Source organism: Artemia sp. Qi Xiang Cuo, chromosome 1 (assembly GCF_049724085.1).
Source record: "Artemia sp. Qi Xiang Cuo chromosome 1, ASM4972408v1, whole genome shotgun sequence".
In the NCBI taxonomy this organism is placed as follows: Eukaryota; Metazoa; Arthropoda; class Branchiopoda; order Anostraca; family Artemiidae; genus Artemia; species Artemia sp. Qi Xiang Cuo.
Window position 1 is genome coordinate 24979275 of NC_142794.1, and position 26005 is coordinate 25005279.

General features: G+C 34.2%; 2 protein-coding genes across 2 annotated transcripts in view; one reads left to right on the top strand and one right to left on the bottom strand.

Annotated features, from left to right (window-relative positions):
• Ocrl (Oculocerebrorenal syndrome of Lowe) overlaps nucleotides 1-26005 on the bottom strand; it is a 126798-nt gene that overhangs the window by 24780 nt on the left and 76013 nt on the right. The window contains 2 exon segments of the mRNA XM_089095911.1: nucleotides 11505-11740; nucleotides 14741-14837. Coding sequence (XP_088952037.1) covers nucleotides 11505-11740; nucleotides 14741-14837 — 333 coding nt within the window.
• On the top strand, nucleotides 688-9223 carry LOC148956148 (uncharacterized). Its single transcript, XM_089095978.1, has 3 exons — nucleotides 688-741; nucleotides 7148-7512; nucleotides 8979-9223. The coding sequence occupies exons 2-3, from the start codon at nucleotides 7148-7150 to the stop codon at nucleotides 9175-9177; spliced, it is 564 nt and encodes a 187-aa protein (XP_088952104.1). The 5' UTR covers nucleotides 688-741; the 3' UTR covers nucleotides 9178-9223.

Sequence of the window (26005 nt, forward strand, 5' to 3'; positions counted from 1 at the left end):
GGCCGCCAATTCACCATTTCTGGTTGAAGGGTCCTGAAACGGAGATCGACATCACTATTAGGGACTGCAAAGTCCAATGCCGAGTTCTTTACTTTTTTTTACCTTATTAGCATTTGTAACTGTGAGAAAAAATATATTTCTTTGTATGCTTATCTCGCCATATTATTTACTTACTTTTTATTTTACTTATTCTTAAGGAAATAAAAATAAATATTACCTCAGCAGATTATCTGTATACTCTCTCTATTTTGAAATTTGGTCTGGATTTTGCTTAAAATTGGTGAAATATTTACGATATTGTGGTAATTGGGACTCCATAATTCCAATTATAGTAAATAATTGAAATTTCGAACGCAGAGTCCCTCCACCCTCGAAAATTATATCATTCGCTGTCATCTAGTATACCAATGAAAAAAATATTGGTTCCAATTAAAAATATTAGCCCACATAAAACCATCGTAGCTGAGTCAGTAAAGAAATTGTCAAATTTGTTGTTCACCTTATTACATATATTAGCGAATACTGCTGTGTGACTTTAAATAACTTTAACCCAAATCAGTATGAGGGTTAATGATCAGGGTAGTGTGTCATAAGCTACCTAAATCCAGACTAATGCCCAAAATACCCCGTGCTGATAATCGTCGTGAATAAAAGCAAAGACTATCAGAAAATTGGAATAGTGTCCGTTAAGCATCAGTGGATTTAAGATATTAGCTGGAAGTGTATACAAGTCAGTAAGAGGTCAGAATAAAACTTCATTTTGGTTTAGTTTATAGAAGCGACTTTAAAAAAAGACTCTCAATTTTTGAAAAAGGAACAATGAAAAATCTTGCTCCCTCGGCTACAACTGGAACATTTAATAGTTACTAGATTACGAGATAATTTTCTCATTTACTAGTTTAGAAAATCTATTTTCTTTTCTGTTATTTACAACAAATCCGTGCAATTCTGGTGAGAAAATATTGTATAAAATAGGTTCTCATAAACGACAGATGCACTGTGTCACTTCTCCTTTTATGGCTGCGAGCCAAACTTAAAAGACAGTTCAGACCATTCCATGGACTTAGCTGGGGTAGTTTTGCGGAAATATTATCCGTTATCCATTTACGCCTTTTCTGAGAAAATTCTTCAGCAAAAGCGATAATAGTTCCATTTAAATTTTCTGAGAAATTTACTGAGAAATTTCGATGCAAATGTAAAGCAGAAGACTCCTGAGCTGACATCAGAAGAAAAAAGATACTTTTTTAATGTTAACCATTTCTTGAATACTTCATAGTAAATACTGAAATTGTACCAGCAGTCTGTTTATTGGGATAATTAATATTTCCTTTTATATTTACCAGCGAATATACAATGTACCTTGCAGGGTCATATTCAGGGGTGAGGAAAGATACTGGGCTTGAACATCTCAACCCCCCCCCCAAAAAAAAATGGTACTCCTGTACTAAAAGGACTCTTTTTAATATACTGTTAGTTTGGTTAATGCTAATGAAATAAAATAGGATGAATATATAATAGTTTAGAAACAAATTTGGGCTATATATTTGCACATTAGGGGGGGGGGGGTTAAGCATAGCATATATTATTACGTAACCTAACCAAACCTAGGTACCTTCCCCCCACCCTATATCCCAAAAAAACAGCAGTTTAAATAACGTATACGCAATGAAAACCACGCTATACATTGTATTCCTCTATAGCGATGTCGAATTATCCCGTCAAAAACGGGTTTTTCGTGACTGGTTTCCATTGCAGCATATAAAATAGTCCGTTTAGTACAGGAGTACCAAAAAAATTTATATATATTTCGCCGCATAGTAATTGGACGTAAAAATGCAAGTAAAAAGACTATTTCTAAGAAAAAAAAACTCAAGAATATTTCTTTGACTCGTAAACTGGTCTTGAAAATGTAGTTTAAAAATATACAATAACAATTTATAATCCTCAATTTTCCAACCTTTGCTTTATGAAACAGTCCATAGTAACGAGCTGTAAGGAACGACCTGTGCTAATAGTACCCGAAACTCAAGACACAAGTTTTGATAATACTATATACATGAAGAGAATCTACTTTTGATGGCGATACCAAATATATAAAATTCAAAAAGTTTAAAGTTAATAGTCAAAAGTTACAAGCCTGATAAAATTTGCCCGATTTTTGGAAAAGGAGAAAAACAACCCCAAGGCGAAATGATCTCAATGAGAATTACACCATCAATTTTAATACAAAATTGTGGAGGCTTCAAATTTCAATTGTCATGAATGTAGAATTTCCCTTTCTTCAAGAAGGAAGATCACACAAGCATAATTATTTCTTTTTATGTTCTATTCCCATGGGTTATGGTACCGATCGAATTGTTCTAGAAAATCGGGAGAGAGCTCAACCGAGAATTTCAATTGTCATGAATGTGGAATTTCCCTTTCTTCAAGAAGGAAGATCACACAAGCATAATTATTTCTTTTTATGTTCTATTCCCATGGGTTATGGTACCGATCGAATGGTTCTAGAAAATCGGGAGAGAGCTCAACCGAGAATTTCAATTGTCATGAATGTGGAATTTCCCTTTCTTCAAGAAGGAAGATCACACAAGCATAATTATTTCTTTTTATGTTCTATTCCCATAGGTTTTGGTACCGAAGTAATGGTCCTAGAAAATCGGGAGAGAGCTCAACCGAGAAAAAATATCAATAGTTCTAGCGTCGTTTTCAAGTAAACAAAGAGATTGTGCTCCAACAAAGGAGTGTTTTCTGCCATTTAATGGCAACGATTTATATTCTGACCCAAAAAGGGCAAAGATGCTATCGATTGGAAATTCTGGAATAACAAATCGACTTAAAATTATTGAAATTTATTACATATCAATATAGTATATTCTATTGATATACTATATTAAACGAACGATCAATACAGAAACTTATTTTCAAGTTTCATTTAACCAAGTTGATTCACTTGATGTTTGATAGAATTATATACAGTTCTAATTTACATTCAGTTCAATTAAGCCTGGATATAGGCACTGTGGGATAACAGCTCCCTCATTATTACATTCATATGTTTAGAAATTAAAGTCTTTTCAGGCTGAATCGACTTCAAGAAATTTTACGAGGGGGATCTTCAGCGAGGATGGAACTGTCCGGAGGGAATTTTAGGAAGGGGGGAGTGTTTTGCGCGGGACGAAATTTCCACGAAGGAGTTTCTCGTGAGGGGGGGATTTTTCATGGAGGGTGAGCAAGATTTACTAGCATTATTTGAAAAACGATCAGGAATTAAATAAACAATAAAAATATTACTGAAAGTTAGGAGCAACATTAAAACTCAAAACAAACACAAATTATCCCTTATATGAAGGGGTTACCCCCCTCCTCAATACCTTGCTGTTTACACTAAAGTTTGACTGTTTGTCCCAATTTTTTAAGAACAGGTCCTAAAACACACGGGCAGTTTAATTAGAATAGGAAGCTGTTTTTTTAGTGCTAAAAAGTTTAGCGTGAGGAGCAAGGTATTCAGGAGGGGGCGACCCCTTCATAGATGGAATAACTTCTGCCCATTTTGTGTATTAATGTTGCTCCTTACTTTCAGTTAAAACGAAATTTTTTTTTTTTAATTTAACATCAATCTAGGACGCTACCAACCAATTTAAAGGCATTGATATATACAATCTAAAAGCAAACTAAAGTGGGTTTGTGTGTGGAAGCCCAATCATATCTTGGATAAGCATGGGCATGATTTGAAACGATCCGAAAGTAAATAAACAAGAAGTTTTTTTTTCAAATGAAAGTAAGGAGTGAGATCAAAACGAACAGAAATTATTTCGTATAAAAGACGGGCTGCCTCCTCCTCAATCCCCCACTCTCTACGCTAAAGTTTGACTTTTTGTCCCAATTCTGTAGGAACGACTACTCTAACAAAAGGGCCGTTTGATCGAAATAAGAAGCATTTTTAAAGCACTTCAAAACTTTGGCGTAAAACGCAGCGGGTTGAGAATGTACTCTCGCGGGGGGTTGAGGATGAACTCTCGCATGGGGTTGAGGATGAAATCTTGCGGGGGGGGGGGGGGTCGAGGACTACTCTTGCACATAATATTGTCAGTTCGTTTGAAATTTTGATGTCGCTCCTTACTATCATTTAAAAAACTTGTTTTTGATTTATTCAAATAAGATGAAGCTGAAATTCTATTACCTCTACATAGGAGGTACTAATGTCCCCAAAAAAGTTTGAGGAGCGGCCAAAATAGTTTTGTGAATCAGCAACGGAGCCCCATTGAGTAGACAAAGGCAGAAAAAAGAAGGCATTTTGAACTTCTTCATTGTAATAAAAATTGAAATATTTTACTTGATCACTAACTAGTTAATCTTCTTATGTTTCTGCTCGATAAGGGAATAGAACTGCGTAGACACCTCCAGTAAAGTCAAAATAATTTTAAAAGAAGAATCACTTTCAACTGTAGGATAACAATGTTTTCTGTTACTTCCTCAAACTGAACAAATACAAATTGATATAAAATATTGGGTTGAAAACCGGGTTTGGCAAAAAAAACGAAAAGAAAAAAGGATCGCGTCAGGAAAAAAAGAAAAAAGTGCACAGACATGTACTGTCCGACAGGAGTCAGTTGACCCCGCTTAAGCCACGTCTGAACTTGTTGTCATGTTTTTAATTTTCACCATCTTCAATTCATTTGCAGCGTTTTTGGAATTTATATGTTGAGTAGAGCTTCTACTAGTTCATCACGTCAACTTATGATGTATACATTTTTTTTCATTGCTATATATTTTTTTCAAAAGTCAGATGACCCATTTAAACCACGTCTCAACTTGTCATCTTTTTCATTCGAGCGAACAAAAAACCAATTTCAGCGTTATTGGTATTTCTAGTTACTACCGTCAGGTTCAGAAGAACTTCAACCAATTCAGCAAATCAAATTTTAATTTTGCTACATTTTTTTTCAAAAAGTCTGGTTCTCCGAAAATCATACTTGCAATAAAATTTGACAATTTCGGACAAATAATGACAAGGTAACAACTATTTCTTTAAGGAAAAATCGATTTCCTATGTTATGTTCTAGCCGTAAAATTTGTCTTGGGTTTATTTAATTTCAAAAATTAAATATAACTGATATACAAATTTAATTATAAATCAAGTATATATATATATGTATATATATATGTATATATATATATATATATATATATATATATATATATATATATATATATATATATATATATATATATATATATATATATATATATATATATATATATATATATATATATATATATATATATATATATATATATATATATATATATATATATATATATATATATATATATATATATATATATATATATATATATATATATATATATATATATATATATATATATATATATATATGCATACAATTTTTTTTAAAATAAAACACAATTAGCTCTACATAAAAACAAATCTGATATCATTCAGTGACAGTTTCGGCCTCTCTTGCGCCCAGTGCAAAATCTTGATTAGCACCCGCCCCTTATTCTTCCAAAATTTTCAAGCCAAATCTAATATTGAGGTAACAAGAATTTTATAATGTTATTTTCTTGTAATCTGAGTGTATGATCAACAGATCTCTATTATATCAGTAGCCTAACAGAAGCGCATACCACCTTTTGAACTATCCTCTGGGCATTGCGCTTTCTAGAGCAAAAAAAAAGAAAAAAAGGATAATGGATGGTATATATAACTCAAATATGAGATTTTACACTTACAATACCATTTATTATCGTAGCAAAACAAATTTAACTTAGAATATTAATGTGTACTGCTTGGTGAGAACAAGAGAAAAAACCTACTTCTTTGCTCAAAACTCTCAGTCACCTCCCCTCCACCACCCTTGAAGAATAAAATATTTTCGCGAAATTTCCAACTCGATTCACAAGCCGTGAAACGAAGCATGGTATAATTTCCAAATTACAAATCAAATTCGTCATATTTTAATGAAAAATTCCCACCTAAACACAAGACGTGAAGTTGTTTTGTCCTCAACCCCACCCTAAAAAAACTGATGATCTTCCCTTCCAGCTAAAGAGCTTTTAAAAAAAAAAAAAAAGAAAAAAAAAGCTTATACTGTTCTGAAGACCAGAGAAAAAAAAATATCCCATTGACCCAAAATTCAAAGCCCCTTTTGAACCCCCCCCCCCTCTGAAAAAGAAAAACCTGGTAACTATAACTCAATCCCTGAGCCATGAGATAAAACTGGGTGTAACTATCAAAAAACTCTATCACATCAGTAACAGAGGGACATACGGCCTTTTGAATTATCCCATTATACTTTTTAAAGTTAAAAAAAAAAAAAACGAATTATATTTATAACTAAAACACGAGATTTTACACTAACGATACCGTTTGTAATCGTAGCAAAATAAATTTAACATAGAACATTAACGTATACTGCGTTGTGAAGACCAAAAGAGAAAAGCCTGCTCCTTTACCCCAAACTCTCAGTCACCTCCCCCCAACCTTCAAAGAAAGAAAAAATGGTTCTGGGAAGTTTCAACTCAATTAACAAGCCGTGAAATAAAGCAGGGCATACACATAAAATTCGTCAGATTTAATACAAAATCCTCCCACCCCCCAACACATGATAAGAAGTTGTCTTGTCCCTTACCCCTGCAAAAAAGGGATAATCCTCCCCTCTATCTAACTGTAGCTTGTTTAGCAACAGGAATATATAAAAAATATATTTTTGAGGACGAGAAAAAACAATTACTGGTCATTATCCATTACCCAAAATTCTAAGCCCTCTTGCTCCTAACCTCCAAAAAGATAAACTAAGAAAAGAAAAACCTGGAAGTTCCAACTCAATCCCTGAGACAAACCTGGGTGTACTTATTGAACTGCATATTAAAATATTCACCTTTTAATGAAACCTATTGACTGCATACAATCTCTATAATGAAATATATCGGCTTGCCAAGAAAAAAAAGAAAAAAAAACTCAGTGAGCTTCCAAAAACCCACTAACTGATCTGATCTCAGCTAAACGAGGACGCTGTTCTGCGACCCACTCCATAGCATTATATCATAATTTCAGATTGGTAGGCTGTATCTCACCAATACTAAATTATATTAAGTACGATATACTGTAATGCTTTTTTTCCAGATGCTTAAACTACTTTGCTTGACAATGTCCGTCATAGTGGCCTGCGCAAAGGAAGCCCGTTTTATTTTTCTACCAGTAGTGAATAGACCTACCATTACTGGTGTATCAATTGTCTCCACAACTACTACTGTAACTTCAACTCCATTCTGCTTCACCGTCCAGCCATTGATTTCTCTCACTATTGGTACCTTACTAACTGTCACTACTGATGTTGCTGCACCTGGAAATTGCAGAAGAAGACGCTGGGCCTTCGAAGATCCAGCTGACGAACAACTAAGAGCTTTGCTTGAAGAAACCCCCCTTGCTGCAACTGCAATTGAGACCTCAAAACTGCCAGAAATGAACAGCTCTGAAGAAGCTGATGGGTTAGTCATTTTTACTGTTTAGATCAAAGACAGTGTTTCCACCTTCCCGGATTCTTCGGGACTTCACCGAAAAAAAAAATTCTCCCCGAAAATTAAATTCGTAAATACACATGCGTTAACGAGAAATATAAACCGTTAATTTTCGTTAACGTTAGTTTTCAAGGAGATTTCGGAGAACCTGATTTTCTCTCTGGAAAATTCTGGAGAAGACAAAGAACATTCAGGGACGGTGGAAGCATTGATCATAGACTTCCAAATATCTGGGGGGGGGGCAAGAATTGACCTACCGTCCGGTTGTCCTCAGCAATAAAAATGAGTAAATTAGAAACTATTAACAATTCAATGAATATGAGTTTATGCCTATTAAGCACTTGAACAGTCTGAAATCCCCGTGGAGCCTCAAACGCCTCTTGTAAAAAATACCAAGCCCACTGTTCCACACCCGTAGACTATTTTGACATGAAGAATTCAAAAGAAATAAGACTGATATGAAGAAATATACACGAAAATAGTAAACCTTCTCAAATTTGCTATTGTACAAATTTATAATATATATTAGTTCAATTTTGCCACACAATGCTAGAAGGATTCTACACAACTGCACACAACTACACACAACTCAGCTGTTCTGTTTCTGGGAGTGGCTCATCGTTATAAAGTTGAGAACCAACCAGCAAAGGTGTGAGATTTTGGAAGACGATAATTACCAATAATTACCAGATAGTTGATAATTACCAGGGAAAAGTCAAGCTAATGATAATTAACCTTTTTTTGGCTGAGATTTTAACAAATTACTTATTCAAATTAGCCCATTATTATCAATGTTGAACATCAAAATTGCAATTTTTTAAAATAAAAAGGCATAGTCTGAGAAATTATCAACAGACGGTAAATGAATTGTTATTGGAACACATTTTGCATCGTGTAAAAACTTATAATGTAGGACGTTTTTCTAAAAAATTCACTCAAATCTAAAATTAAAAAGTAATCATCTTACGGAATCTGCTACATATAACTGACAGTGTCAGTACAACTAGACAAAATCCCATTATTTTGACTCCCGATCTTAAGGTCATGAGTGCGAACCAGTTATTAGGCATTGGTACTTCATAGAACATATTAATTTTTAGGTAAAAGTTGCATTTCCACATAAGAAATAGGTATCAGACTATTCTAAAGGTGCAGACAAATAAAGATTTTGATTAAGGGTGGGAGGGAGGGGGTTCTCTTTGAAACTGAGCATCAAAGTTTTTGCTTTAGAAAGTCAACCCTATTTTGTTTTACGTCTTGGGATCAATTCAAAACTTCCAGGGACAATTTGGCTTGGCTTCCAATTTTCTCTGGGGGGGGGGAGGGTTCCTTTTTTGCCAGGTTCCTTTTTCATGCCTGTTTTCCCCAGCTTACAAATGATGTTCCGCATTATAAATGACAGACGATAAATTTACTAACAATGATTTACAATACAGGTCTGGAGACGAAGTTGTTTCATCAATGGAGAATGATCGAGCTTGCCATGAGACAGAGATGGAGGGACGATTCATCAACATCTTTGACTCCGCTGTGAAAATAATCACTGCCATTTCAACACTAACTGCAAATGCCCCCACAAAATCACTGACAGTCAACTGTACTCCAATCAGTGCTACTGCCATTAATGCCTGTTGATTTAATCAAGTTTTGTTTATTTATTCTATTTATTAAAAATCACTTAAAATCATTCTATTTCGTTAATTACTGCCAACACCTAAGTGGTAGTCCCCTTTAGCTAAGTGGAATGGTCTTTCTATTGAAAAAACATCACTCTTTGCTTTCATGTAAAAAAAAAAGTTTTTATCTTCATTTGATTTATTTTCAGAAAGTGTAGTATATTATAGACAGCATAGCAATATGCTTAAGAATGGGACTCACTACAGCTTTGGGAACCTTTTAATTTTTAGTAGGCTCTTTCGTATTGTAAGCCAAAATATCTCAGACTTCGTTGCTTATATCAAATCAATGTTTGATTACCACCACTAAGTTTGTGGAAAGTGGCTTTTGTGTTGAGGGGTGATCTTTTTTACTACTTAATAAGATCACTCGATTAAAAGAAATCGGTAAGGAGCTTTATTTCTCTTTTTTTTTACAACTATTTCGCTGTGATCACCAGTAGAATATATAGATACTTTATTTCGCATGCTTATGCTTCGATTTTGATCAAATTCGTAGCTCAGAAATGTTAAATCAAACATTTTTATAAAATTATCCTTTTACATACTAGAGTTGAAACCTCCTCGGTGGAACTACTGAGTTAGTTGTGACCAACCAAAGGTCTACTGCTATCAAAATTTGGTTGCTATTAGCCTAAACCACGTATTCGTTTCTGATGAGTTTTTAAAATGAAACGTTGTAGCAATGAGTTATGAGTTAGCAATGTCTCCGAAATGAGTTATTCTATGGTGTAATTTTTATCAAGAAAACTACTTCTTTGGCATACTTTCCCCTTTTTTAAAAATTAGGTGAATTATGTTAGGCACGTAACTTTTGATAGGCGACTTAAGTCTTCATGAACCTTTAAGCATATTGAAAACATCTCTTTGAGGCTTTTTTTTTAGAGTTTCAGTTAGGATTAGTGCGGGTCGCTCTACTTTCAGGTTGTTGCCACAAGCCGTAAGGTATGTGTACGTGTACACATTCATAGAATGATCTATTTCGTTCTTAACTATAAAATAGTTTGAGTTCATTAATTCAGAACTTGTTGGAAATTTCAATTCGTTGAAAAATTCAACAATTCTTATATGCTGGCGGAAAAAAAAATTAATAAAAAAAAGTAAGTGAAGCTAATATGCAAATCTTTACTTTACACTAAGTACATACAAACTACTACTACTACTACTAACCGCAGCATCAAGCTGCCTGAGGCCAACACAGCTAAGCACGCTTCTTCTCCATCCCAATCTATTCAAAGCCTCCCTTTTTAGATCCTCCCAGGAAGTTCACATTTCCTTTAAGTCTTTCTTTATGACGTCCTCCCACCCCAGACGAGGATCACCTGCTTTCTGTTCAGTCCTAGACGGTTGGCCGGAAAGGCAAATCGTCGGCAATTTGTCATCCTTTATCCGCAAAACGTGCCCTAGCCATCTCAACATCTTTCTTTCATTATAGCCCTAGAAAGTGGGATTGAACCACATTTTTCGTACAGCCTACTGTTTGAAATACGGTCAATCAGACGGGTATGCATACATGAAGCAAGGAAAAGAAATTAAACAGAAACTTTTCCTCAATATATGATAAAAAAAAACCCTCAGCGATTCTATTAGAGGTTCAATTATTATTAGCAAGGTCCCTCTACTTTCAGGTCGTTGCCACGAACCGTACGGTATGTTTGAAAACATTTTGCGAAATCTGAAATGCCCTGCTACTACTAATAATTCGACGCAACACCTGGGGCCAATACTGCTGCGGATGCTCCTCATCCACTCCAATCTATTCACAGCTTTATATTTAACCCCACCAAAAAACTCCCATTCCCTTTAAATACTTTCTTATGACGGCCAATAAGGACAACCTTTGATAACCTATCATCATCCTGTATCAATAAAACCTGATGTAAACATCGTAGCTTTTCTTTAGTTATATCCCTAAAAAAGCGATTGAACCAATTTTTGTGATACAGCTTACTGTTCGATGTACGGTCAGTAAAACGGTACCTAAAATTTCCCTTAGATAATTTCTTCGGAAAACTATAAACAAATCTTCAAAGTGTCTTTCAAAGCGTTTCACCCAATTTCAGAGCCGTACTTGAACACTATAATTACCATGGGTTCAAACCAGGGTCGTATCCAGAATTTTTTCGGGGAGGGGGAAGGGGGGGGGGGGTACAGAAAAACTTTAAAAAACGCATTAAAAATTTGTTTATATTCATTTTGAATAATTTTTTAGAGTGGGACAAACAGTTCGGGGGAGGGGGGATCAAGCATCTACCCACTACTTAATTCAGAAACCCTTTTACATACCAGAATTAAAACCTCTTCAGCAGAGTAATCCCGGATCGGTTGCGGAAGTCGGACTAGGGCACCGATGGAGGAGCCAAAACAGCTAGGCTCGTAGGATCCGATTACACTGATGAATAGATCTTTGCCACCTTCGAGATGTAAAACCAGGATATCCTGGAGTGTATCTTGGCCCGTTGATAATTTACCAGCCGTCCTTTTATCGACATAAATCTCAAGCTGAATTTCTGCTTTATCTCCTGAAATAAGGAATACTTTAAGGAGTTTGTTCTTAAGAGGCAAGGAGGAGGGAACACATTTTTTTCGCGTAAAACAAAAACAAGACGTTTTTTTTATCATTATTGAAGACTTTTAGCTATAATTCTCCAAAATAAATTTTTGATCTTCTAGAATCCACTGGCACTTCTCGCAATAGTTTTGAGTTTGAAATTTAAAATTTAATTCCCATTTATTTTTCAGTTTATACGTCTTTAGTTTACATTTCTTATTTAACCTTTATTACATTTTAATATATTTTATATACTTACAACTAAATATGTGTTAGCATAAGAACACGTTTTACTCCTTACCACGGACTGTTTAATTCAGTCTTTCCATGCAGTCCAATCACAAATTGGTTTTTCACATTACAAATAGCTTAACTTTAATGAAAATAATGAAAAACCAATGATATAAAACTAAAGAAAAATTAGCATTGCGCAATTGATAACAAAAATCTTCGCTAAAAACAGCAAATTTCTGATTCTTCTAGGCACAATCGTCAAATCTAAAGGCCAAGGATTTTAGAATTAATATTTAGTTTTTCGCATATAAAACAAATTTAAACCTATTTTCAATTTACAAAAGATGTAGTTTTACCTTCAGTTGCGACTCATCCGCAATAGATCTAAAATCAGTAGATATAAAGCAAAGTTGTTTAGTATATATACGATTGATAGCAAAATGTTTTTGCCAAAAACAGCGATTTTCTACGTCTTCCATGCACAATAGCTGAATTTAATGGCAACAGATTTTGGGGTTTGCCATCACAGAACCCCACCACAAAGTAATTTTGAAAATTAATAATGAAAATAATAATAATAATACATCTACTACTACTACTTCTACTAACAACTCACCGCAGCACCATATTCGATAGTGGTCAAATATGGTTCTGAAGCAAGGGCGCTCCGAAAGACGGAAGAAGATTTGCTAGATATGTAATAATAATACATTTAATAATAAAAAAAATAATCTACTTAATGGGCTTAAACAGTGTTTTCAGGTTGAATACATAAATAGCAAAATCTTTCTTTTCATCCCTTCGGACTTGACATCATTCTCCCCACATAAAATCAGTTTTTTTTTATTTTGGTTTTTCAAAAGAAAGCGGTAATTAGAGTATTCAAAAAGCCTTTGTTAAATTTGAAAAAGAAGAAAAATTACGAGTATTTCTGATATGGTGATTTGAAGTCCTAAAATGGCAAAACGTCGTGAGTCACGGACTTTTACACCTGAACAGCTGTGATGAAGAAATTAGACTAATTTATTCTTTTATAAGTACTTTGTAAGTTTTTATTAATACTTTAAATAAGTAGGTTCTGATAAAATTATTTTTTGCCTTTATTATTAGTTATTCCCTTGATTATTTACAAATTAGCTTTGAAAGACGGCAGAAAATCTGCTCGATTGATTTAAACCCACTTCAAGGTTTAAAACCCACCAAACCTTACACATATTACGAACATAAAACCTTCAAAATTAAAACTAACGTATTTATGGGGAGATGGCAATATTAATGGCCGTATATATGGGGAGATGTGACCAATCAATTATAAAACTATAAATTCAATAACATTTCTTTTGCAATTAGAAGACGAACAAGATTTTGTCACCTTCATTAGAAATTCAACTTGTATTTAGGCAATATGAAAGAAGATAATATACAATTCAAGACTTTGGATGAACCCTGTTATTGAACTCTCATACAAATCTAGGGAATGAGCCGGAAGTAATTTTTTTTTTTTGTAAAAATACGTAAGTTTTTAATTACAATGCTTTAATGTTTCTGCTGATGACGATCGTTGCATATGTGATCAAAATTTCCAGACTTTGCATCTGTTTTACTATCTAATAAATAGAATTATCCCCATTTGAACATTTATTTGTTCTTCATAGAAAGGCGGTGTGGTCTTGGGGAAAAAAAGAATAAATACCTAATGTAAGGTATTACGCCGAAAATACGTCTTATATATATTTTTATTACTTTAATATTATATTATTATTATTTTATATTTTATTTATATTATATTTATATTATATTATATATATTATTGTATTATATTTATTATATTTATATTATATTATTATCTTATATTTTATATTATTATTTTATATTATATATTTTTATTATTTCCGAGCGAATGTTAAAACAACGCCACACAACACAATCACATACTTTTTTTTGTCTTTTAGGAGTTCCTTCCATACGTAATACGTAAGTTTTTAATTACAATGCTTTAATGTTTCTGCTGATGACGATCGTTGCATATGTGATCAAAATTTCCAGACTTTGCATCTGTTTTACTATCTAATAAAGGGAATAATCCCCATTTGAACATTTATTTGTTCTTCATAGAAAGGCGGTGTGGTCTTGGGGAAAAAAAGAATAAATACCTAATGTAAGGTATTACGCCGAAAATACGTCTTATATATATTTTTATTACTTTAATATTATATTATTATTATTTTATATTTTATTTATATTATATTTATATTATATTATTATCTTATATTTTATATTATTATTTTATATTATATATTTTTATTATTTCCGAGCGAATGTTAAAACAACGCCACACAACACAATCACATACTTTTTTTTGTCTTTTAGGAGTTCCTTCCAACCCCCCCCCCCCCCAATACACTCACACACACACACGTAAATAGAAGAAAATCTAATCGATAAAACCAAAACCATATTACAAATTATACGAAATATACAATCCAAACACCCGTCTCCCATGATTACTTATTAATTTTTTGGGGGATTTAGACCCTTCATTAACTATTGGAGCCCATCCCCCCCCCCCCAAAAAAAAGGAAAAAAATGGAGTCAGTAGATTAAGGCCGAATTAGTCTTAGAATGCCTAATAATAAGGTTTTTACTACACACACAAAAAAAAACTGAAAATGTAACTTCGTGAGTTTCCAGGATAATTACCTAGATGTAATAATAACTAATTATTATAAATAATAACCTGGCATGAGAAATCCCGTATGCGGCTCAACAATTAGCCAAGGCTTACTATAGCTTTCCTCTCTCAGCTTGTTGATAAATTTGTACTGCACAGGAACCTAGAAACCAAAATTTTATGATAATTGTGACAAGGTCTGGGCAAGAACATCAGAGCCCTGCTAAAACATTATCAGAAAGCTATAGAAAGCTATAGAAAGGTCTTGGCAAGAACATCAGAGCCCTGCTAAAACATTATCAGAAAGCTATAGAAAGCTATAGAAAGGTCTGGGCAAGAACATCAGAGCCCTGCTAAAACATTATCAGAAAGCTATAGGGAGATAACTCTTTCAAGGGAATCTAAGTATCATACCTTCTAAAACCTGACTCGGAATAAACTATCCTAATAACTTAAAGACTAAGAAAAATAATTTAAAGACTTTTTTCAGTGAATTTAGCATCCGACACTACAGGGAAAAATAAATTGGCTGTCATCTGTATTTTTCAAGTTTTTGAGAAAAGCACAAAATAATGTTTGTTTTTTTATTTTTGGAAAAGGAGAAATATACGTAAATAAGAATTTCGTCAATAAGTTATCTGAAGTAGCCTCCTTATTGCCTTTTGAACATACAGGAGTACACAGATTATTAATGTTTTTATTTTTAGGGACAAAAAGCATTTAACTGTAATTAGTTTTGCGTATCCATAATTATGGTTCAAGGTGGCAACACTAATGAAATATGACACTGCCCATAATAACCTCACAATTTTGAAACAACCAAAGAATTTTTTTAGAAAATTCCAATTTCCACGCATGAATAAACCTAAGATGGGTCTAGTTTTTTGGGCCAGAGATGGGCCAGATTTTTTTCATTTTTGTGTCCATGGTGCTTTAAAAGTATATTTGCTAAGATGAAGAACAAAAATCAGTCATTGATTTATAGACAATTTCTCCCCCCCTAGTTCAATGACTCCCCGGAAAATTTACCCCACGCACAAAATGGAGCTGCCAAAGGGAAAGTAAGACAAATGAAAAAAGAAGGGATTCTGGAATATTCTGCCTACTTATACAGGTAGAATATAAGGTGCATAATATCTTACAGTTTTATTTCTTTTAGTTCCCTTTTTCATGGTCTTGGGGGTTAGGGGGTGAATTATCATAGCAGGGTAAGATACAGGTTAAAAAAAACTAATTTAGAGATAAAAAATTAGTGGCATCTGTAGAAGATTACCCTGCAATGGAAGTGTTAAGCGATACAGACTACAGACTGGACTAAGAAGTACGAGTAATTACTTCCCATTGACTTGGTATAGCACCGACATCTATAGGATATGATACCAGTTCACACATTGCAATTGAGAAAGTGTCCACTAGGCGTATATCAGAGGGTTTTCCTGTCACGGGGAGTTCTTTTATTTATTTATTTTTTAATATAATTTAAATACCATAGAGTTAGAACGAAGAAAATTCAAAATTTTCAAAAATTTCAAAATTCAAAATTCACACATTTTTGTTTCAAATAAACAAGCAAATTATTTGATTATTTCCAAAAATGAAAAATGAAGTAAAATTAAAAAAAAAAATGCTATAGAATGTTTTGTATATTCTACCTACATTTAAAATATAGGTAGAATACTCCAAAATTCCTTTTCGGAAAAAGGTAAGTTGTTAAATTTTATAGGCCTTCTTCATTCTTTTTATTTGTCATACTTTCCCTTTTGGCTGTTTCGATTTATACGTGGGAGGGGGGGGATTTTCTGGTGGAAACTATCCGTGGGGTGGAATTTTATGTGAGTGAATTAGACAGATACCATATCAAGAATTCTCGATAACGTTTACTTTTTTCAGTAAATGGAAGATGGCGAAATATTGTCGACGAAAGCGAGGAATCGTACAAAAAAAATGTGAGCTGTCGGACAACCCTGAATCTATAATTAGGTATTTCACCTTCATAGGAATAATTACAGTTCGTTATTAAAAATCTTCCATAAGTGGGACTCGATTCCATGACTTTTTCCGTAGATATACACTAGACTACGATAAAACTATCAATCAATCTATTCTAGTCTAGAATCAATTTATCAATCGTAGTCTAGAATATAATATCAATTTAGAATAGATTCAATCAATCTATGAATCTACTCAATCAATAAATTCACAACAAAAAACACTTCAACATATCTGCCCCGTCAATATTTTGGGACGGGGCTTTTTCTTATTAAAACACAAAAGAAAGGCACATTTGTGAGATCTAAACTTTTGTATACCATGCTATAGCCTACAACATAATCTTCTGATTACTTCAACCTGTTTTTGTTTTTTTTCATCTTTTTGTTTTTTTCATCTTATTTAGCTTTCAAGATACGTTTAGAAGTTTACGTTTTATCAAATTATATTGTTTTAAATTTACCAAATCGTTCATTCAGATTACCTAGTCACTTTTATCAAATTCTTTTCTTTCTCTCACAGAAATAGTTGGGGAATGGAGTGCGTAACATCAGTTGAAAAGAATCAGTTTTTTAACGAAAGAATAGCTTTCTTGTTCGAGCAAATGGTCTATGACAAAAGCCGAAAAACTTGAAATTTCTTCAATTGGTATATTAATTTAAATATCTTCTTTAAAATTTGTTCTTTTTAACAGAACACCTTCTGAAATTCTACTTTTTTATTATTAATGGGACGGACGACTCTGGACGGGTTAGAAATGTTTTTTGTGAGGGGTGTTTGACTTGTGCGAAGCATCTCTTGTGGCTTGGTTTCAAAAATACAATTTGAAAGAATTTTAATTCATTGATGCATAATAGCCCTCTGCCTAGTTTGTGATGTTGGGGATTTTTGAGGTAGATAGTTGTTTTTTTTTCTCTCTTGTATTGAGTCTCTTAAAGGTGGGGATGTATTATGTTGAAGATGTTTTTTTTTATGTATTTGTTTCATTTTTGTTTCTCCGTGTTTTTTTCCTGGCCAAGACCAGAACAAAATTTGCACTTACCTCAAAAAAATACAAATGAATATGCATTGTCAGTTTAATATACATATACTGATATTCAGTAATAAAAATGTTAATATTATTAGATTTATTAAAGTTATAAAAATAAAAACATTTATATTTTTTTCAGTAAAGTGCAAATTTTGTTCTGGCCTTGGGAAGGCATATGGGTTTCGCGCCCAACTTATGTTAATTTCTGCTCGTTTTGAGTCTGACTCGGTTATTTATTGTAATTTCTGTTCCTTCTGGGTTTCGTTTATTTATCGATGCTGATTTGTGGTAGTCTCAAGCTTGGTAGATTATTTGATTTTATTTTGCACATTTTTTGTTTAATGGAGTTATTTACTTTTCTTTGATAATCTTATTTTGTGGGAAAAGTTTTTTAATTAATTTATGTTCGTTTTATATTGACATAGTCTTTTCAGGGAAAAAGAAAATAATACTTTAAATCTTTTCATGGTTTTTAAGACTTTATAGTTTGGCCTGCTATTTATATACTGGAGAAAAATTTTCAGCAATTTTTAACAACATACACCCTTTTATAAATCTGGACACAAATAGTACTGCTTAATTTAGTTTCATATCTCCTCTAGTTGACCTGAAATAGAAAACTTGATACCATTTGTAAAAAATCTGTTTACTTTTTTTTGATAGCTTAGATAAAAATACGCTATTTTGATTTTGTTAAATTTTAAGGGCAGAAGTAGCCCCGAAAGTTTGAACATAATACCCTCAGTCATTCTTGGGATACTGCTGAGATGCCTTATTGGGAATTAGCATTATAATAGTGCATTTTGATTTAATCTTAAGGCACAATTTAGTTTTTAAACATAATGGGCAAATGGGAGAGTGGGCGTGGGAGGGGGGCGTGGAAGGGGGATTAGTTGCCCTCCAATCACTTTCGACTAGTAAAAAGGGCATCAGCCCTTTCTATTATCTATCGAATGAGCCCTTTTCGAAGTTCCCACGACATCTCCTTCGATACGAAGTGCACTGGTCTAAACAACAACAAAATATATCACTAATCACTTTCGACTATTAAAAAGGGTACTAGCCCTTTGAGTTTCAAATCGAATGAGCCCTTTTTCAAGTTTCTACGCCAAAGATTTCAATAAGAACCTTATATGCCCCCAGAGCATAACTTATAACCCTTGCCCTGAGGGTTGTGAGGGACTGTCCCCCTCAAAAACATATTTTCTATCTGGAAATCAACTACTCTGAACAAAATGGCTCTCTCAAAATTTTGATTGGATGTGTTTTGGGGAACGATGGGCGTAGGAGGGGGGGGGGGCTATTTGCGATCCAAACACTTTCGACAATTAAAAAGGGCACTGGCCCTTTGAATTTCCAATCGAATGAGCTTTTTTTGAAGTTTCTACGACAACACCTTTTATAAAAACCTTATATGCCCCCAGGGCAAAACTTAAAACCCTTCTCAAAAACATATCTACTATCTGGAAATCAACTACGCTGAACAAAATGGCTATCTCAAACTTTTGATTGGATGTGTTTGGGGGAATGATGGGCGTGGGGAGGGGGCTAATTGACCTCCAATCACTTTCGACTATTAAAAAGGGCACTAGCCCTTTGAATTTCCAATCGAATGAGCCTTTTTTTAAGTTTCTACGACAATGCCTTCTATAAAAACCTTGTAAGCCCCCAGGGCATATCTTACAACCCTTGCCCTGAGGGTTATGGAGGAGTTTCCTCCTCAAAAATATATTTCTATCTGGAAATCTACTATGCTGGACAAAATAGTTATCTAAAAATTCTGATTGGATGTTTTTGGGGAAATGATGGGCGTGGGGGGGGGGCTACTTACCCTTCAATCACTTTCGAATTTTAAAAAGGGCACTAGCCCTTTGAATTTCCAATCGAATGAGCTTTTTTGAAGTTTCTACGACAACACCTTCTTTTAAAACCTTATATGCCCCCCAGGGCAAAACTTAAAACCCTTGCCCCGAGGGCTGTGGGGGAGTGTCCTCGTCAAAAACATATTTTCTATCTGGAAATCAACTACGCTGAACAAAATGGCTATCTCAAAATTTTGATTGAATGTGTTTGGGGAAATGATGGGCGTGGGGGGGGGAGAGTTGCTTTCCAATCACTTTCGACTATTAAAAAAGGCACTAGCCCTTTGAATTTCCAATCAATGAGCCTTTTCTGAAGTTTCTACGACAACACCTACTATAAAAACCTTATATGCTCCCAGGGCATAACTTAAAACCCTTGCCCTGAGGGTTGTGGGGGAGTGTCCTCCTCAAAAACATATTTTCTATGTGGAAATCAACTACGCTCAACAAAATGGCTATCTCAAAATTTTGATTGGATGTGTTTGGGGAAATGATGAGCGTGGGGGGGGGGGGGCTAGTTGCCCTCCAATCACTTTCAAATATTAAAAAGGGCACTAGAACTCTCAATTTTAATCGAATGAGCCCTTTTTGAAGTTTATACGACGACCCCTTCCATATGAAGTGCCCAGCTCTAAAGGAAAAACATAATAAATAGTACATTGTGCCACCATCGTTCTTATATGCCCTCAGGGCACAACTTAAAACCCTTGCCCCGAGGGTTGTGGGAGAGTGTCCTCCTCAAAAACATATTTTCTATCTGGAAATCAACTACGCTGAACAAAATGGCTATCTCAGAATTTTGATTGGATGTGTTTTGTGTTTGGGGAAATGTTGGGTGTGGGGGGGGCTAGGTGCCCTCTAATCCCTTTCGACTTTTAAAAAGGGCACTAGCCCTTTGAATTTCCAATCGAATGAGCCTTTTTTGAAGTTTCAACAACAACACCTTCTATAAAAAAACCTTATATGCCCCTAGGGTATAACTTAAAACTCTTGCCTCGAGGGTTTTGAGGGAGTGTCTTCTTCAAAAACATATTTTCTATGTGGAAAACAACTACGCTGAACAAAATGGCGATCTCAAAATTTTGATTGGACGTATTTGGGGGAATGATGGCCATGGGGGGGGGGGCTAGTTGCCCTCCAATCACTTTCGACTATTAAAAAAGGGTACTAGCCCTTCGAATTTCCAATCGAATGAGTCTTTTTTGAAGTTTCTACAACAACACCTTCTTTAAGAGCCATTTATGCCTCGAGGGCATAATTTAAACCCTTGTCCTGAGGGTTGTTGGGGAGTGTCCCCCTCAAAAACATATTTCCTATCTGTAAATCAGCTACACTGAACGAAATGGCTATCTAACAATTTTGTTTGGATGTGTGTGGGAGAATAAAGGGCGTGGGAGGGGGGGCTAGTTGCCCTCCGATCACTTTCGACTTTTAAAAAGGGCACTAGAACTCTCAATTTTTAGCAATTGAGCCCCCTTTGAAGTTTATACTACTACCCCTTCAATATGATGTGCCCAGCTCTAAAGGAAAAAAAAATAATAAATAGTACATTGTGCCAACATCGTTCTTATATAACCTCAGGGCATAACTTAAAACCCTTGCCCCGAGGCTTGTGGGGGAGTGTCCTCCTGAAAAACATATTTTCTATGAGGAAATCAACTACGCTGAGCAAAATGGCTATCTCAAAATTTTGATTGGATTTGTTTGGGGAAATGATAGGCTTGGGGTGGGTGGGGGGGGGCTAGCTGCCCTCCAATCACTTTCGACTATTAAAAAGGGCACTAACCCTTTGAATTTCCAATCGAATGAGCCTTTTTTGAAGTTTCTACGACAACGCCTTCTATAAAAACCTTATATGCCCCCAGGGCATAACCTACAACCTTTGCCTTGAGGGTTGTGGGGGATTGTCCTCCTGAAAAAGATATTTGCTATGTGGAAATCAAGTACGCTGAACAAAATGGCAATCTCAAAATTTTGAGTGGATGTGTTTGGGGGAATGATGGCCGTGGGGGGGTCTATTTGCCTTCCAATCCCTTTCGACGTTTAAAAAGGGCACTATAACTCTCAATTTTAATCGAATGAGCCCCTTTTGAAGTTTCTACGACGACCCCTTCCATATAAAGTGCCCATAACTAAAGGAAAAAAATAATAAATAGTACATTGCACCAACATCGTTCATATATACCCTCTGGGTATAACTTAAAACCCTTGCCCCGAGGCTTGTGGGGGAGTGTCCCCCTCAAAAACATATTTTCTATGAGGAAATCAACTACGCTGAGCAAAATGGCTATGTCAAAATTTTGACTGGATTTGTTTGGGGATATGATGGGCGGGGGGAGGGGGGGCTAGTTGCCCTCCAATCACTTTCGACTATTAAAAAGGGCACTAGCCCTTTGAATTTCCAATCTAACGTGCCTTTTTTGAAGTTTCTACGACAACGCTTTCTATAAAAAACTTATATGCCCCCAGGGCATAACTTAAAACCCTTGCCCTGAGGGCTGTGGGGGAGTGTCCTCCTCAAAAACATATTTGTTATGTGGAAATTAACTACCCTGAACACAATGATTATCACCAAATTTGGATGTGATGTGGGGAGTGGAAGGAGTAGCGTGGGGGGGGGCTAGGTGCTCTCTAATCTCTTTCGACTATTGAAAGGGGTACGAGCCCTTGAAATTTCAAATAAATAAAGCCTGTTTTGAAGTTTCTATGACAGCATCCTCTATAAAAAACCTTACATGGCCTCAAGACATAACTTAATACCCTTGCCCCGAAGGCTATGGGGGAGTGTCCTTCTCAAAAAGATATCTTCTATCTGGATATCAACTACGCTGAACAAAATGGTTATCTCAAAATTTTGATTGGATTTGTTTGGGAGAATGATGGGCGGGGGGGGGGGGGCTAGTTGCCCTCCAATCACTATTGACTATTAAAAAAGGCACTAGCCACCCCAATTTCCAATCGAATGAGCTCTTTTCGAAGTTTCTACGACAACTCCTTCGATACGAAGTGCCTGTCGAAAAAAAACAAAAAAACATTGTGGCCACATCATTCTTTACTTAGGCATCGCTAGCGCGCTGCTTATGAAACCAACACAAAAGTTTAATTGTAGTCTATAAACTTTATTCTTGAACAAACAAACCGACAGTAAAAGCATTAAAACGTAAGCATTTCAAACGATATCGCAAGCTCTATTTTCCGACCAGCCTATTTCTCTGAGAGATATAATGTAATTTGGTAAAACACAAACTTCTAAATATCCAGAAAGTTAAATATCCAAAAGAGAGCAGCAAGGTAACCAAAAGAGCATACTGAAGGCTATAGTTCAAAACTCACAATTATTGTATACATCTTATTTGTAGTTTAAGAGCTTCCGCCTTTTGGTAAAAAAAAAAGAGAAATAGATAAGTAAAAAAGAGACGTAAGGAAAAATATATTGACTTAAACATATTATAAGGCATCCAAACCACAGGTTCAAACAAACATTTTTCGTTAAGTCTACAAAAAGCCAATTTGTGTAATCATTGTTTTTGAATAAGCAAAATGAAATAAAAATGATATTAGATTGTCAAAGTTTCATTTGATATTACAAATTCCATTTCCAAACTATTTGTGCGAGGTAAAAAAGAATATTAAACAATGTTGAAAACAGAAACTTCTTAAAATCTCGAGAGCTAGATCAGGTGGATAAAAATATACTGAAGTAATGGACAGAATATGCAGTAGGCTATGGCGTGGTTGAAAAATGTTTAGGTCTCATAATTAATGTATGTATTTTAATCCCAGAGAAAAAAAGTATACAACGAAATCTGGTAAAAACAGAACCCTCCATGTATCCCCAGAGGCGAATAAGATGGAAGAAAACCGACTGAAGTAATCGACAGAATATGCTGTAGGCTATGGCATGGTTGACAGAAGTTAGGTCTCATAATTATTGCATGCATCTCAATCCAAGAGCAAAAAAAGGTGATAAAATATAATCTAGTAAGAACAGAAACTTCCAGGTATCTTGAGAGTCGAAAAGGATGGAAGAAAACAGACTGAAGTAATCGACAGAACTTGCTGTAGACTATGGCGTGATTGACGAAAGTTTAGATCTTTTAATTATTATTTTCAATCCGTCGTATCTCAATCCGTTTGAATCTGAGACTAAAAATGGACATAACACATTATGGTTGACTCCTTATCTTTGACAAAAGTTTAGGTTTCACAATTATCGTATGTATGTCAATCTGTTTGAATCCGATAAAAGAAAGGGTTGCAGAGCAATCAGGTAAAAATTGAGACTTCCAAGTGTCTCGAGATTTGAATAGGATGAAAGAAAGCGAACTGAAGTAATAAACAGAATATGCTGTAATCTATGTCCAAGTTGACAAAGGTAAACTGACAATTATTGTAGTATCTCAATCCGAGTGTAAAAGGATATAACGCAATTCGGTAAAAACAGACTCCTAAATATCTCAACAGCTAAATCAGGTGGAATAAAATAGGATTAAAGTAATCAAAAGAATACCCTTAGTCTAACGAATTGGGCTTTTAATTTAAGTTTTAAAAAAATGTTCAACCTTGGGAATCACATTAGTCAATGTCAAAAGAGCATTAAATCTCATGGAAAATACTAACTCTTGGAACAAATTAATTCTTTGATCATTAAAAGCTCCAAAAGAAAAGGTTAATCCCCATTACAAAACACAACTCTTCTCTGTCACCAGTCTGAAAGATACCAAATAATTTATAAGGATTGCAGATTTTGGTATCTAACTCACAAAAGTGTTTAACTTTGATTATAATTTTCTAAGGGAGCTAAGAGTTAGGCTCTAAGCATTTCATGCTTAGAGCGAGCTTCCCTATATAAGGAGGGAGGTTTCATCGCTTAGAACCAGCGCCATACCGAGTCGATGTAAACTGATAACAGATTTCTTTAATACAATCTTTTCCAGTATATAATGATCTGAAATAATTTTAATAAAGGTTCTGAATAAATTCATAATATAGAATAAGAAAGAATATAAATTTCGATTCCTGTTGTAAAATAACATGCCCATTTGTGTACATCTCTTTTGAAGTTTAGTCACGTTCGAACTTTCATAAGAAAAAAGAAATATAAAGTAAAGAGACGCAAATATATTATGAGGATATGTAAAAAAAAAATCAAACAAACATTTCGCCTGTCCAACGAAAACGTTAATTTTTAAAAACAAACGGTGGCCAATTGCGGCTATGGCTATCAAATTGAAGATAAGACAAGGAGCAGACGTCTCTTTTATGGAGAAAAAAAGTGATTTTAGCAAAAAATTTATTATGATAGAAAAAGGGGATTTTATAATTTTTTATACTAAATTCAAACACTATCTCCGATTTTTTTTTTTACTGCATCACTTTTTTTTCCTTGTGTTTAGGCCAGGAAAATGAAGACCTGGAAAAATGATACACATAGTTTTTGTCTTTTATCGTTCAGGTCAATTTTATTTCCACCAGGAATTAACTCCCAGTATTATTTACCCTCTTGTCTTTCCCAGAAAGAAATTATATTATTTGGCAAACAGAAAAGGGACTTTTTAATGACTTCGTTAGGGCTTCCTCTGAGTTTCCGCTTAACGCTATCAAATTTCCATATTATCCAGCAACATGGTGTAAATGAGAGATTTATTTATTTCCTCTTAACTCCCCAAGGAAGAAATGAAATAAATGTCAATCCTTTGATGTTTGATTGGAGATTTTTTTCCTTACTTTGAATACAAATTATTGCTGAATGGGCAATTTCGAATTGAATTTTATGAGGAAAAAAGTAATACTGCAGATAATGCATTTTGACATTTCCATTCAAAGCTCAAAGACATTCAACTGAGACAAAGACTTTTCAAATTTAATTTATTTATGTTTGAAAAATGCTTTTTATCCTCAGCTTAAAATCCTATGGAATAGATAATCACTTTCTCAGCAAACTTTTTTTTTATCTTAAAGAAAGAAATAAATCCAGGTGAGTAAAACTTTCAGGAAATATATATATATATATATATATATATATATATATATATATATATATATATATATATATATATATATGATACCATGAATGTCCGAAATATCTTTTTTTCCTTGTATTTAGTCAGCGTTGTCAGTAAATTTTTTCAGTTTAATGTAATGTTTGATGATGACAGGTCAGGTTTTATTAGGTTTGGTTAGCTTAGGTTTTTAACACATTTCTGATATTTATAACAAAATTTATTTATTACTTTTTTTTAACAAGACAAAATTTCTTCAGAAGTTATCCTTTTAAAAATAACTTGATAGCTCTTAGTATTGACAGGAATGAAGCATGGAGACGTCATTTTATTCGTTTTCAATTCGAGTGAACAGTTTTAAAATAATTACTTAGACCAGATTACATTTCCATTTAAACCCAAATGAAAAGAAAAGACGAGCATACATCAAATATACCAATATACACTA